This window comes from Arvicola amphibius, chromosome 2 (assembly GCF_903992535.2).
Source record: "Arvicola amphibius chromosome 2, mArvAmp1.2, whole genome shotgun sequence".
NCBI classification, from domain to species: domain Eukaryota; kingdom Metazoa; phylum Chordata; class Mammalia; order Rodentia; family Cricetidae; genus Arvicola; species Arvicola amphibius.
The window spans coordinates 79,704,988-79,720,381 of NC_052048.2; the positions used below are offsets into that span (position 1 = coordinate 79,704,988).

Genomic DNA, 15,394 nt, shown 5'->3' on the forward strand with positions numbered 1-15,394 from the left:
GACAGAAACCTCTTGTGTCCTTCTCCTCAGCACCTTTGACTGGCCCTCATATCATTGCCATCGCAGAGAAAAGAAAGAGCCTTTTTATTTCCTGGTCCCATATCCCAGCCCAGGAGCAAATGGGCTGCATCCTCTATTACAGAATATACTGGAAGGAACGAGACTCTGCTGCGCAGCCTGAGCTCTGTGGTATGTGTGAAAACCAAGTGCTGAGGGGCCTCCTGTTTATACGTTGGGAAAGCACAAACTGAGCATGTCCTCACTACACACAAGTGCTAGTACCAAGTCAGCACTTGTGAAATGAGTTGAATTATGAAAAATTGACACCCATATGCACGCATGCAAAATTATTGAATATGTGTTACACGCTAAGCAAACTGTTAAAGATAAAGAAATGAAGTGAATGGGCCAGGCTCTCATAGTGCCTGCTCACAAAGACCAAAATAGGAGGGCTAAGGCAAGAAGTAGGCCTGGGCTACACAGTGAGATGCTTTCTCAAAGCAAATTACAAAAGTAACACTTGTGGGTTCTGTTAAACTGGTGGACAAACACATAAAGACAGGTAAAAGGCAAAAAGAAATCCAGCTTTGCAACCCAAAACTCATGGTTTAGCAGGAGTTCTTAAACAAATAAGAGGTTATGACACTTAAGACAGCTCAGAATTATTATGGCATTGATGAGGTTGATTCTAAAAGCAGAACTGGCAATTTAATGAAACAAACAGTAAAGGCACTTCAGTGCTAACTATATAAATGCTTGAGCTCCAAAACATTTAGATAATGTTTAACTTTTCATGTTTGCAATTACTATCATATTATTTTCTTCTTGGAATGGATAATATACAGCACAGTTTAGATAATTTTTTATGAACTATAATTGTGTTTTTGGCTCAAAAGGCAAAATGATTACAATCAATTCTGGCAGGAGCATTATCTCAAATGGTTTCATGAATCATTCCTTCATGGAATTAATCACTTGTAAGATCTGATCATCAGTTCTTTGATCTAATCGTAAATGTTTTGTTTTTATTTTTTGCTGTGTCTTGGCCTTCTGTTTCAGGAACATTTTGTAGGAAGAAGGGGCATTTTCATCCCTTCATCGGCTCAAGTTATGGGCTCAAGAATGCAAGACTGCTTGAGTGGCAGGCTCCAGAGCGTTGATGCAAGAGAGCTTTTTGCCTAGGAACCTTGAGAGACGTTGTCTTCTCACTTGACATTTCCCTCAGTGATGCCTCTCACTGTTAATTTTTATAATTAGTTTTGAGAGAAAATGAAATATCTTGGGCTACTCTGTATATATTCCTCTAGGGAAGAAATTAATGCACACACAAAAACGTGCTTGGGTCTTTTTATTTGGACCTGCACTTTCAATGATCTTTCCACCTCTGTCTGTGAGTTGACTCATTCTTAATTAACAGCTCTGTCGACTTTCTGTCATTTGCTGGCTAATCTGTCACCAGGCTCATCAGGATGAGACAGTTCTAAGAGGCCTTCTAAAGGCTGGCGAATCAACTGGCCTTTTCATGGGCTATTTGGGATCCTTCCTGTTATATTTGCCCCCAAAATTATTTTCCTTTCAGCAACACTTAAAGCAATGCCTATTTACAGCCACAAAGATCAATGTGGTCTGTTGGTCCTTGAAGCTGTTGCTGTAGATGTTGAAAATAACCTACTTTATTTTGTCACAGATTTGTTGCTTCTAGAGCCTACACAGCGCTATTTTTAAATAAGCTAAAAGGCAAGATTCACAGTCTGATTTTTACTAGCCTAGATTATATTCCCACTTAATCCAGTAAGCACATATTGGTGAGTAAGCCCCATTCCTTATTCTCAGAGCCTTCAGTGTGCCGAGAGCTGGAAAAGTCTAAATAAACACTACAGTAGGACAGTGCAACCAGAAAGCACTAAATTCAAGATCCATTCTAGATGGGAAAGATCAAGAAGAAACAAGACATCTGGAAAGAAAAGGGACCTGATAGCAGGAGGAATGTTGCCAGTGCCAAGAGAAAGGGGCCCAACCCTGTCTGCTTGGTTTAGGTACCCAGTCCCACAGAGCAGTACAAACATATGTGGAAGTATCAGTTCTTTGTCTCTAGCTCTACAAGGACAAGTGAGGTGAGATGAAGAATTGAAAGTGCCCCAGCATCTCAGTGCACAGCCTGTTGTCTGGATATCTGCTGGCATGGCCATATGCGCTAGTGCTCCAACAGTAAGCACACCTCCCTTCTGCAAGACACATGAAACTGTCTGGCTGTTTGTCCAAAACTGTCTAAGCATTCAAGGACACAAGCTATGGCAATTCGATCACCATTTCTCTCTTCTAGAACACAGCCAGAGAGATAGGTGCACTTACTAAGCATGGTATTCATTGAATAACAAGTGGTTGAATTCATTCCCAGTATCAGTGCATCTGTTCAGCCTGGTCTTCTTGATTTCATTGCTACAGTCTTTCAGATGGTCAGCAGTGATCACACCCTTCTAAATTCATCTGAATTTGTCACTGAACCACCCGTTTAAATTTCCACCCACTGAAACCCACTGAGCCTTGAAGGGATCCCTTTATCTCTCCTGGGAATCACCCCAGAGGCAGCAGGACCAGTCTTTCTTGCTTGACTTCTCCCATTACACAACTCAGCCTATTTTGCCAACAAAACTGCTGACTCCACCGCTCGCACCTCCCCACATCAGCTGCTATTTTTGTTCTTCAAATATGTATGTGCAAATGAACAAGCCCATCACACCATAGTCATCCCCTCCTTTCTGCTTGTGTCTCATCTCACTTCCCTAGCTCAGGACATATCACACAGTTGGACAGCTGACTCCCTGATGCCTGCCTGCAAAATCAACAGACACTCTTCCTTTAAAAAAAAAAAACTAAATCTCCTCCTTTAGGAATAGGAATCCCCCACACACACCCACTTAATCATATTGCTTAAGTTTGTGTAAGCTATTTCACCAGGCTATAGCAGACCTTGGAATTTTCCACAAGATATTTTTCTCAACAGGTTGTAAAATACAGCGGTTGTCCTGATAGTGCCTATGAAATGATCTGCTCAGGCCTCAGCCCTTTTCAGTGTGGCAGAAGGAACATTCCAGGGCTCCTTCTTACTACCTACCCATAATAAGTAGGAACAGACTAGTGGGCAGAGTCTGTTCTTCCTGTCACATGGTAAATTCTCTGAAGTGGTGCTGTGTGTTCAGAGCAGCCGACAGGCATCTGTGACTGTCCATGGGCCCATGTATGAAGTTAGACACAGTTTCCTCTATTGTCCTCAGCATAGGCACAGGCTGAGTGAGCCAGCAGATACTGCTGTTCAATTTCTGGCTTTGCAAATGCTAAGGATGAAACCCAGGAGATTGTGCATAGGAGGCAAACACTTTTAGCAAAGCTACAGATTACCCTACCCCCTCTGACTTTGATTTTCCAGCCCTCCCCTGATTCGCACATGCTGAGAATACAGGCTGGCACTACCACACTCAGCATCCCTCCCCAGTTGTTGAGAGGGCACCTTAAAACCCACTCTAGAACACTGCAGAAGACTGCTTGTTTACTACAGGCTACAACTACCTGTGCTTCCTGCAGGCAAAAGACAGCATCAGTGCATCACCACTCCACACGCTCTGTCTTGCAGAGAAGCTATAGGAAGGTTAGAGCATAAGAAGTGCCACCTGGGAACCAAGGAAGTCTCTAGTTTTTAATAGTTTTATGTCAAACTGAAGCTAGGCACTGTGAGTTCAAGACCAGAGCCTAACAAAAAGAAGAGCAAAAGCACAGTCTAAAATCTTCAAGTAAAGGCTGGAAAGATGGCTCAGCAGTTAAGAGCATGGGCTGCTCTTGCAGAAGATACAAGTCCAATTCTCAGCATGCACATGGAAGCCTACCACTGTATGCACCGCAAGTTTCAGAGCTGGTGCCCTCTTCTGCACTCTGAGGGCACCACACACACACTTGGTACACAGTCATACATGAAGGCAAACACCCATACACATAAAATTAAATAATTTTTAATAAAAAAATAAATGTAAAAGACCTTCAAGTAAATGTTTCATTAATTGCTATAGATTTTTTTAAAGTCTATTATCTTAGGGTGGGTAGTGACACATCTTTAATCCTAGTATTCAAGAGGCAGAGGCAGGTGGATCTCTAGGAGTTCAAGTCCATCATGGCCTACAGAGTGAGTTTCAGGACAGACAGACAGACCTATCCAGTGAAACCCTGTCTCAAAAAGAAAAAAAATCTATTCTCTTAAAAATAGTTTTACACTAATCTCAGTAATTATAAAAACATATATGAAAATACAGATGTAGAAAATAAAAGAATTGCTTCAACTAAATAATTTCTGAAGCAAAAATAACAATTCTTTCAGAATATCTTTATCATGAAAAAACTGTTTGCTATAGTAACAAGGCTTCATAAATGACCACGCCTATTGAGTACTAAGTGTTGATGAATTTTGATGCTGTTAAAACAGCAATATGCTTCTTTCAAACCAAACAATGCAACAAAAATAAGTGAGTACCCACACTGCTTATTTCCTTTACACAGCTGTGTTTTCCTTTCAGAAATTCCATACAGACACTCCCAAAACTCATCTCCAATAAGCAGCCTGCAGCCTGGAGTGACTTATGTCCTATGGATGACAGCTCTCACTGCTGCTGGGGAAAGTCCTCAAGGAAACCAAAGGGAATTTTGTCCACAGGGTAAGAAGCTACAGACAGCCAGTCCACTGTGGACTCTCGCACAGGCCCTTTCTCCTTGGACTGACTTCCTTGCAAGCACTTCACACTTGCTGTTGAGCTATATGCTGCCCTCCCACCACACCGCCTGCATGAAGACAGTGCCAACTCATCTTCAAAATGCAGTAGAAATACCACCCTTGTGAGACATATATACACCATTGTATACTCCTTCCACACTTGTGAGCTAGGGAAGCCCTTGTAGGGCTTGAGTGCCTCTTTGAATATATAATTGGGTCCTCATAGTATCCTTCTAACAGAATAGTTAAAATTAAATTGGCTTTGTTCCTAAACCCAAGTACCCATGCACTGTGGGTTAAGGTCCAGATGATTCACAAAAATCAGACTTTTGAAGTATTTACTGAAGATAACACCATAACAAGATTTGCTATCTTTCCAGGCAAAGCAAACTGGAAAGCATTTGTGGCATCAAGCATTTGCATTGCTATCATCACGGTGGGCATTTTCTCAGTTCGTTCCTTCCGGCAAAAGTGAGTTGAGTTGGTTATCCCCCCCCCCAATTTAATACGTGTGTTGAGTGTGTGTGTGTGTGTGTGTGTGTGTGTGTTATACATACGTATATGCACATATGGGAAAACATGCAGCTATGCATATATATGTGGAGGGCATGCAAGGATGTTGGATGTGTTCCTTTATGCTGTCAGCCTTATTCCCTTTCAGGGTCTTTCCTTGACTCTTAAAGTTGACATTCAAGATAAGCTGGTGGGCCAGCTAACTCCCAGGATCCTCCTGTTTCCTCTCCCCAACACTGGGCTTGTAGGCACACATGACTGATTTTAATTGGTTTTTCTGAGTTCTAAGTGAACCAGATCCACATGCCTGCACAACACATACTAGTACCTACTAAGCCATCTCTCCAGTCCTGTAAATGTATTTTAAAAATATAAGTCATTGCTACTGTGGGTCAGGTAGATACATCACTGGTAGTTGAATAAATTTATTCAACCTTTTTAGCCGAATGTATGTTAAATTTTTAAAAGTTTACCTCTAACTTTAAAATTCCAAATATATTCAAAATATATCATATATGTATTTATATAGTTAATGAAAATATGCTTACTGATATACTGGTCATAAGGAAAATATTTCAAATAGCCTACATGCTATACTCAGTGAGACTAAACCACATGCAAATAACTTACTGTTTATCCACTAAAGATATTGAAGTTCGATGTAATATTAGTTTTTAAATTTTGCAAACAGTATTTTTACATTTTGAAATAATGCATACACAGAAACATATTCCATACACAGTTGAGGAGGAGCAGGTAGTCTGCCTGCGACATCTGACACTGCACTAGTGTGACTCAGCTCACCTGGCTAACTAGGAAGGTCTCCTTCTACCTCGTCACTCTACGCAGTGCTTCCCACAGGTACACACCAAGAATTCCTTTCCCAGGTCAAGGACTATTCTTCCATCAAGGGTATGAGTAGTTATGGTCCTATTAGAACATCCTAACAAGCTCTCAATATGTAATTGGTTGTGTGTACTCTACTGGCCTGAATCTATATAAGCACGTAGCAGGTTCTTACCTGGGTTAACGGCTCCTTTGGTAGCTCCAAAGGTGACAAAAACAAATTTCCTATTGCACTATCCTAATTTAGATGATATATTGCACTATATCATCCTATAGCATCTGTGTGACTTTTCACCCTGTGATCTCACGGCTGTGGAAACTACAGCAATTATATTCTACAATCGGGGGAGAAAAGAAAAGTGGTCAGTCTTTTAAAGAGCTTGAAGGCTACACATGATACTTGCAGTTATATCTCAATAGACAGAACTCAGTGAGGCAAGAGTGGCTAACTTTATGGCCTTTTAGCTGCATTCACTGTCATTCCAACAAATCAAGATCCTGAAATGAGGAAAAAGGAGGAAATAGAATATCAAGTGATGATAAACACTCTACCCCAAAGATACACAACAGAGTATTAAATGGTGGTTATATCTGGAAACAAACCATAGGTGACTTTATTTTACCTATCTATTTTATAAAAATTGGGTAAAGGAACTTGTCACCAAGTCTGATGACGGATTCATTGATTCCTAGAACCCACTCCCAAGTTGGTCTTTGATTTGACATGTATGATAGCACATGTGAACTCACACCAATATAAAATATTTAAATCTTTTAAAATTAATTTTAAAAAACATTATTTTGCAAAGGAAAATCATTTCATTCTTCAACGTGAAGCTTTCTTCAGATTGCCAATAGGTGCCAAATACAACCAACTTGGCATTTTGCCAACCAGTGCACTTTGTCTGGCAGATCTACCAAAAGATCACCAATGCCAAGTAATAGGTTCCAAATACAACTAACTTGGCATTTTCCTAGCTGGTGCACTTTGTCTGGCAGCTCTACCTAAAGATATCACCAAAGCAAAGCTCCTTAAAGACTTTGTAAAAGGCTGGATGCATGGTTCTGCAGTTAAAAAGCACCAGCTGCTCTTCTAGTGGGCAAATGGTGCATTTCCTAGCACCCACACGGTGGCTCAGAACTGCCTGTTACTCTAGTTCCAGCGGACCCAATGCCCTCTTCTGGCCTCTGTGGGCACCAGGCAAAACATTCATATACATAAAAAGACAAAACCAACTAATTAATTTTTAAAAATACTTTGATAAAGTTTATCTTAGGAGTCAAAGAGAATCACATCCAAGCTATGACACACCATTGCCACATAGCATATCTAGCTATCTAACACAGTGGTTCTCAACCTGTGGCTTGTAACCCAGTTTGGGGTCAAGCAACCCTTTCACAGAAGTTGCATATTGGATATTTACACTATGATTCACAACAATAGCAAAATTAGTTATGATGTAACAATGAAAATAATTTTGTGATTGAAGTCACAACATGAGGAACTGTATGGAAGGGCTGCATTAAGGTTGAGAACCACTAACAGTTAAATCATAGCTGGCCTTTCTTCATGAAAGTTTATCAGTCTTTGAACTATACTTTAAATTGGTTGAAATGGGTGGGGGTGTCTTTTTGAGACAGGGTTTCTCTGTGTAACCACCATAGCTATCCTGGAACTCTCTCCGTAGACCAGGCTGGCCTCAGAGATCCTCCAGCCTCTGCCTCCTCTGAGACTAAAAGTGTGTCTCACCACTGCCAGGCTGGTTTTGATTCTTTAATGTTCAATAGTTTGTCAAGTGCATTTATAAGCTTCTTGAATATTTTCTCATCACAGGACCTCTTTATTTCTTCTGATCAAACTGTAACCAGTGTTAACAGATATTTCTCTAGAATACCCTTTCCTTGGCATTTCAAACATGATTATATTCAAGATATTACACTATTCTGCATACTATTTTAAATATTCATTACAAACGAAAAATATTTTCAATACAAATATGTATTACAAACTCTATACTTTAGTTAGCTCATTAGCAAGATCCCCAAGCTTTGCTCTTCTATTCCCAGCATGTGTTACTGTACTAACATATTTAATGTTACTTGCTGAATTAATGCATGGCTAAATAGTAAGCGATTACTAAAAACTAAGTGGAGCAACATTTTTTAGTTTATTTAGCAACTTCTAAGTGGCAACTCGAACTTACTGTCATCCAGCCTTGGACAATGTTTAAGGGTTTGTCTTTTACTTTTTCCATACAAAAGAATCCTATCCCCTAAATAACTGCAGTGAGAACTTGTACCTTTGGACACATATTTAACCAAATATCACTGTTTTCTTATTTATAGGGCATTTGCTTTCCTCTCTACTCTCAGACCTCAATGGTATTGCAGAACCATTCCAGATCCAGCAAATAGCACTTGGGTAAAAAAGTACCCCATTGTGGAGGTAAGGTACAAAGTCACATTGGCAGCTAGTATAGTGCTAGTGATGACTACATCTAAGGAAATCCTCCCAGGAATAAGATTCTGCGGGTGAGCTGAGTTGATAATGAGTCATTACTGTTTGCTTCTGGACTCAAAAACAGTCCATGCATGAGAACTTCTGAAGCCCATGCGCTTAAGACCTACCAGGCTTTATGCCTCCATGAGCTTTCATGCTCTCCTTACTTCAATTTATTTCAAAAGAAGAAAGAGAGTTTGATCATTTGCCATTTGGAACAGCACCCTGTAAACTGACTGTTCCAAATACAGGCAAATGAATTTGACTTTCCCAATCCTGTGGGAGCACAGAACACAGGAGTTTTAATTTTTGTGGGAAGACATTGCATAAAGAAGGGGTATTATGGAAGAGGAAGCTCAGCATACAAGTGAAAGAGCACTGCAAAGAAAAACTAAAAGGGGCTTTGTCACTGCCTAGAGGAGGAAGATGGGGTATCTCTGGAGAACTCAAAGTTGTGGCATCTAAAGGGCAAGAAAGGAAACCACATGCCAATCTTTCCTGTTGTTGTGAGCCCTGAAGTCAGAAGCCAGTGACCCAGCCTTTGCTTAGAGGAACTGCTCCTAATCACCTCTGCTTTAAAGCCACTGCAGTTCAGCATCTTTGCAATTGGTTCTGGAGGACCTGCTTTCTGTTGCACACATGGTAATATGTGCATCTTGGGTAACTTGCCCAACTATCTGAGTACCAAGTGTCAGCATTTCACATTTTATTACTATAGAGGAAACAATGTGAGTCAAATGCTTTTTACTTTTTTTTTTTTGAAGCTTTTGTTTTTGAGCTAGTGTTTCTAGCTCAGATTGGTCTCAAACTCACAGATATCCTCCTGCCTCAGATTCCCAAGTGCTGGGATTATGAGCATAATCCACCATGTCCACTTTCCACTTTTCATTTTCTTCCCAAGAACAGTCATACTTGGAGACTTCTTTCCATTGAGGGGCTTTTGTTTCCATTAAATTACAATAGCAAGAATAATGACAATGATAGATGAATACTCACAATACACTATATTATGTATGTACTAGTTAAGTACACAATTATAGTGCACCAATACTTTCTATGTAACCTACATATTATTTCCTATGTAAGCAGGCACTTTTAATTTCATGTATCAACAGTTTATTGGCAGCTGTAAGTCATGGTATTATCCTGATTATTCAGATGAAGAAACTGAAGCAGAGAGCCAAATAACTTGCCCAATACTGTGATAAACAATGGATCCTAAATCCATTTTCAAGCAGGATATGAAGACATTACACCATACAACAGACCTTTAAACACAGGATGAGGAATATTTCTAGTGGCCCTTACCTCAGAGGTGAACAGGCTCACCAGGTCCACACACTAGCCCTCACTGGATACAATCATCTATGGGAGTACACAGTTAAACCACAAGGCCTTATAAGGTGCCTTGCTGGCATTAGAGAAGATACAAGTACCAGGATTTGAATCAACTGAGCTTGACAGTCTAAGCCTAAAACACAATATGAGGCAACTCTGGGGTGGTGAAACACAGACCTTCACATTCCCTATGGACATTGACTGGGAAATAGAGGCACACAAAGATGCTACAGGCTGGACAAAATGCCAAATAAGATATGCAAAAGTTTAGACAGTAAAATAGCAGAACTGGCACATAAACACATGCCCAAAGTCACATGGCAGAAGCACATGTATCACAGCAATAAAGTACAAGTAAAACATGTATAAAGGAGAGACAAGACTTGTATATGCTTAACAGTTTTTAACTCACAAATGCATATATGTATGTGCATATAATCCCTGAACAAGGCAGTCTAAAGCAGGAGCAATGTGAGCTATCCTTGAGTCTCACAAAAAAATTTTAAAAAGTCAGTTTGTAACACTTGCTTAACGTAGTTTTCCTGGGTATGAGGGAGATGGCCTTTATAGAAGTCTGCCAAATACATAAGCCCATTATGGTGGCTGCCTCTGGAGTGAAGTTGAGAATAGGAAGTCTTCTATTTGACCTATGAACTTTGCAAAAATAATCAGTTTTAGGAGCTGGAGAGATGACTCAATGGTTAAGAGCACTTGTTCTTGCTAAGGAGGACCTGGGCTCAGTTACTAGCACCCAAAAGGTGGCTCACAATTACCACTCCTAGGGTCCGATGTCTTCTGTAGGTACTTCACACATGGGTTACAGTACATAGATGCAGGCAAATCACTCATACCCACAAAATAAAATTTATGAATAGACTTTATAAATTTAGTTGATGAAGACTTTAAGACAACCCCACAGCCCACATAGTTTGACCTCTACAGTGTTTCAAAAAAAAAAAAAAAAAAAACATATTGCACTTTGTACTTGATTGAGGCAGAAAATAGAATTAGAAATATATACCTTAAAGCTCTGAAGGTAACGGCCAAACTATAGAGAGGATCACTGGAATGCTGTCTTATACAAGCTAAAGTTGGTGCCCATGGTGTTCCTAAACCATGAGGTTAAAGGAACCTTCCCTGACACATTCTAGAAGCCAGCTCCAAGGACGTGCAGGGGAGTAGTCTGTCAGTACTGCCCCAGCAGCAGAACAGCTCACCTAGTAAAAAAGCTTCTCCCATCCTGTTAATCTCTCCCAAATGTGGCAGCCTTGCTTTGGCACAGCTACCATGCATATATGCGTGTTCCAAGGCAAACCTACATGCCAGGACCAGCTTGAGGATGATCAGGGGAGGACTGACTTTTAAAAGAAACGATGGAAGCCGTTCATGGAACTTTTCAATCTCATCACTTCTCTCTTGACACGTGCCATGCCCCCAAAAGTGGCCAAATCAGAGGCTAATTATACCAAGACTCTCTCTTGTGCCACTTGTCATTTATTAAATGAGAAAAACAGGGGCAGAGAGAGATTGATCAAAATTTCCCATGACTATCAAAGCTGGGACTCATCCTCAGAACTTGCCAAACAGCTTACGTGTGGGTGACACTAAGAAGAAACTATGTGGAAGTAAAGTGGGAAACAGATACAAAGGAGGACTAGGGGCTGAAATCTTTTCATATAGGCCTAAGAGTAATGGCATGGAACTCTACCGTGGGAAGCCCAGGCAAACTGTGTGGAACAGAGTAAAATGGAAGAGCTGTAAAGCCTGGTAGAAGAAATGTTAATCAACTGCCAAGGACTTGGACTTGAAAACTGGCAGTAAAATATATAAAGGAAAAAAAGACAAGTAGTGCTGGTGACCAAAAAAATGTTGAGAAAATTAAGAGAAAAAATATCAAGACTAGAGGGAAAGATGAAAACCTGTTACAGGAAACCTATTCAAGCAAATGTTTAAAATGCCAGTCTGACAAGAACATTACCTTATCTGAAACCACTTAATTCCATCAAAGCCCAAACCCCTTAGCATGCCCTAAAGGCCTTAATGGCATGATGATGCCATTAGGGAGGCAGAGATCCAGGCTAGCCAGTATGCTGTCCTTAATAAAAGTCCTTCATGAGTAGTTTTGCCCATTTCTAAATCCCGCTTTTTCTAGTACTAACAGGGGAGGGGACGTGACTCAGTAGTAAAGCACTTGCCTTAGCATGTCCAATCTTGAGTTTGATTCTCAGCAATGAAGGGTGGGGGGCAACAAACCAGCAGGCTCAATATTAATTTCACTCTACCACCTCCAATAGAGAACCCACCTCTCTCCAGACTCTCCTCTAGCCTTTCATCTCTGCCTCCATGCCCTTGCCACTAGAAGAAAAAAAAAAAAATCAAATGGTATAGCTTGACTCAGAGACTAAATGTTAAGTTAAACAGTGAGTCTGTCCTTAACTGGAGTTTGCAATGGTGATAGTGGGGCATGGGTATCTGGGTCTGGCCCCTCCAAAGTTTAAAGGTCCAGCTTCTCTGAGACAGGACAGAGTATGATGTTTTGAAAATCCAGAGTTGTCAAAGTGACCAATATATCCATTCTTCCTTCTCCCAGGAGAAGACCCATCTATCCATGGACAATCTCTTTATGGCCTGGCCCACTCCTGAAGAGCCTGAGCCCCTGATCATCAATGAGGTCCTTTACCAAATGACCCCAGTCTTCCAACCCTATTGCCCCAAAAGACAAGGGATCCTAAGTCACTCTACCCCCAAGGAAGACACAATATATATTGCCTCCAGTCCACTACCTACAGGAACTCTCACAGCTGACACAAGACAACTAGTGAATCTATACAAGATGCTAGGAAGGAGAGAACCTGACTCAAAACTGGGCAACCTGACCAATTCCTTGACAGTTGCCCCAGTGGACTACCTTTCCAGCCATGAAGGCTATTTACCCTCCAACATGGAAGATCTCTCTCCACATGAGGCTCCTCCAACTGATTCTTTAGAACTGGAGCACCAACACATCTCTCTCTCCGTTTTTGCATCAGGTTCTCTTCGCCCACTCACCTTCTGTGGTGAGAGGCTGACTCTGGATCAGTTAAAGATGGGGTATGACTCCCTCATGAGTAATGAGACTTGATGCCTAGAAAGTCAGTGTATCCCATTAATATAATTACTCCAGTGGTCACAATCTTGGGTAGTATCGGGACAGTGCAGACAAGCTGTCTCTAGCTTCACCATAGGGACTTGCTGCCTTTGATACCTCAGGTCTAAAATTTCAATCCACAAGAACCTGCACTTTGCTGTTTTCTTTATCTATAACTATGACCTAACTCAGCCCCCTCTTCTATATCACCACTGGGTAAGTCAAGTGCCATTCTAAAAATTCTCCTTACCAAAAAGATGGAACAAAAGATCCAAAACCTTTTTACTTAAAATGCCAAATCTGATTCTACCCCCATCCTATTCTCTACAGTGACTACTTGTCTGTACTTGGTATCTTCATTTAATAGTTACCTATTGCAAATCTATACTTCCTTTCCTAACCTACCAAATTAGCAATGTGTCCATAAAGCCTAGTCCTGCCACCTGTTTTCAGCCTTTGTTTCCTATGCAAGTCTAGAAGTTAAAGACATTTGGTCAGCTTGCTCATAATCATTGCTTCCTGCTACTCTGGAAAGTCTGGAAGAGTAGTTCTTCTCAAAAGATTAGGCTTTCCATTACATTTCTATTCTACGCTACTAATTACTGTCCAGCCATCAGCTTTGGCATCTCGGCACCCATCAAGTACCCTTAGTTGATTGCCATGACAAGGATACCTTCCCAGAAGCCAGCCAGCCTGTTACAGCATTGTTCAGTTTTCTCCTACCAAACTGCTTTTCTCCCTGCTCCCCGGTCCCCAGACAATAGTGAAATCTTATCAAGGTTTCCCAACCCTAACAATGCCTCCTCCATGCTTTCCCTCATCAAGACTCCCATGTCACTTTAATCTACAACTTGGCAAAGTCTTCCCAGTATAGTGCATGTCATCTGTCATCATTTCTGTTGGCCATTTCAGCTTGCTTGCTTCCCACCAGCTATTCTAGCACAAGCTTTACAAAGAACAAACAAAATCCACATAAGGGACCTTTCACTTTTAAGGTGCATTAAGCAGTCTCACTTTGCTGTATGAGAGAGCTCACCAAATGACAGAGCAACAGGTAAACTTTCCCAAGTAATTTTTACAATTTGCTTGACTCCCAGATAAAACTCCAAGTTTCAAGTCTTTTATCCCTTGGTATTTTTAAATTCTAAAATATATCCCACCAATCTACTTTTTAATTCATAAATGAACTGAAATATCAGTGTACAACACTAAGGGACATGAAAAATTTTGGATGTTTTGGTTTTATTTTGAAGGTGTGGGAGTGAAATCCAGGAGTTTGTTAGACAAACTGTCTAGACCTCAAGTTTAGGTAGGAATTCTCACACTGCCCTGAAATTTCCCAAAAGCCAGGGGTTTTGTCCTACTCTTATCTTTCAGGTTAAGTGGAATGTCAAACCATCTCACACCCTCTCACCACTAGTTGTAACCCTACCACCATTTTTCAGCTCCCTTTAGTAGTTACAACTACAGCTCACCCATGATGTCCTGGAGCAGGGGTTTAGAGAAAGAAAAAAAAGTTCTAAGCAGGGTCTGTTCTTGAGTCACCAGAAAGTTGCTTCCTGTTCCAATAGCAAAGACCAAGCAAGCCCTCCCAAGGTTTGTTTTCATCCTAGCTTGCAGACTCATGTCCACTTTAAGTTTATGAAAGCTTTACTTGAAAAGGTAAAACTTCCAGAATAAAGCATTTTCAGATAAGAGCTTCATATAAAAACCTTCCTTCTTCCCTAAGAAAGAAACGCAACTCAGACTAAAACAGATATAGCAGCAGCCTAAACACATTTAAGAACTTGGGTTGGATTTCCCGGCAACATGAGTGATGGAAAGAATCAAGCTGGAATTCACAGCTTACACCAAAATAATACTATGAAACACAAATAGAAAATGGTTCCTAATAAGGCTCTCGTACAAATAGGCATGAAAGGCTGCACTTCGATAACACGAAGTACATAATTGTGGTCAACTGTAATTAAAGAAATGTAAACTAAGTACTAAAGTATTTTCACCATATTAGCAAAGAATACAGAACAAATTAGCCAGTATTAATCAGAGCAGCTGGACAATATTCAATAAAATTCTAACGGTCAACACTCAAGTTTTCATCAACATAGCTAAGAGCAGTTTAGTATCTTTAGAACACAGTATTTCTCAACAATGAATTAAAATGGTGGTCCTTTGAAACCTAGTGTTTCTGTACAATGAAAATACTGTAGAGTTCAAGGAATTTGACTCTATATAATTTTTAATTCTAAACAAAAGCTAATTAAACTGCATTGTGCCACTGGCTTCTGTGTTACATTTTCTTTCGGCAATAAAA

The 15,394-nt window shown here is 40.5% G+C and overlaps 1 protein-coding gene across 1 annotated transcript in view; it reads left to right on the forward strand.

Annotated features, from left to right (window-relative positions):
- Positions 1-15,394, forward strand: part of Il12rb2 (interleukin 12 receptor subunit beta 2) — a 77,898-nt gene extending 62,504 nt beyond the window's left edge. Inside the window, exons 14-18 of the mRNA XM_038320654.1 lie at positions 31-189; positions 4,563-4,700; positions 5,137-5,227; positions 8,462-8,561; positions 12,544-15,394. Of these exons, the coding sequence (XP_038176582.1) occupies positions 31-189; positions 4,563-4,700; positions 5,137-5,227; positions 8,462-8,561; positions 12,544-13,074 (1,019 nt within the window). The 3' untranslated portion in view covers positions 13,075-15,394. The remainder of the gene's footprint in view (positions 1-30; positions 190-4,562; positions 4,701-5,136; positions 5,228-8,461; positions 8,562-12,543) is intronic.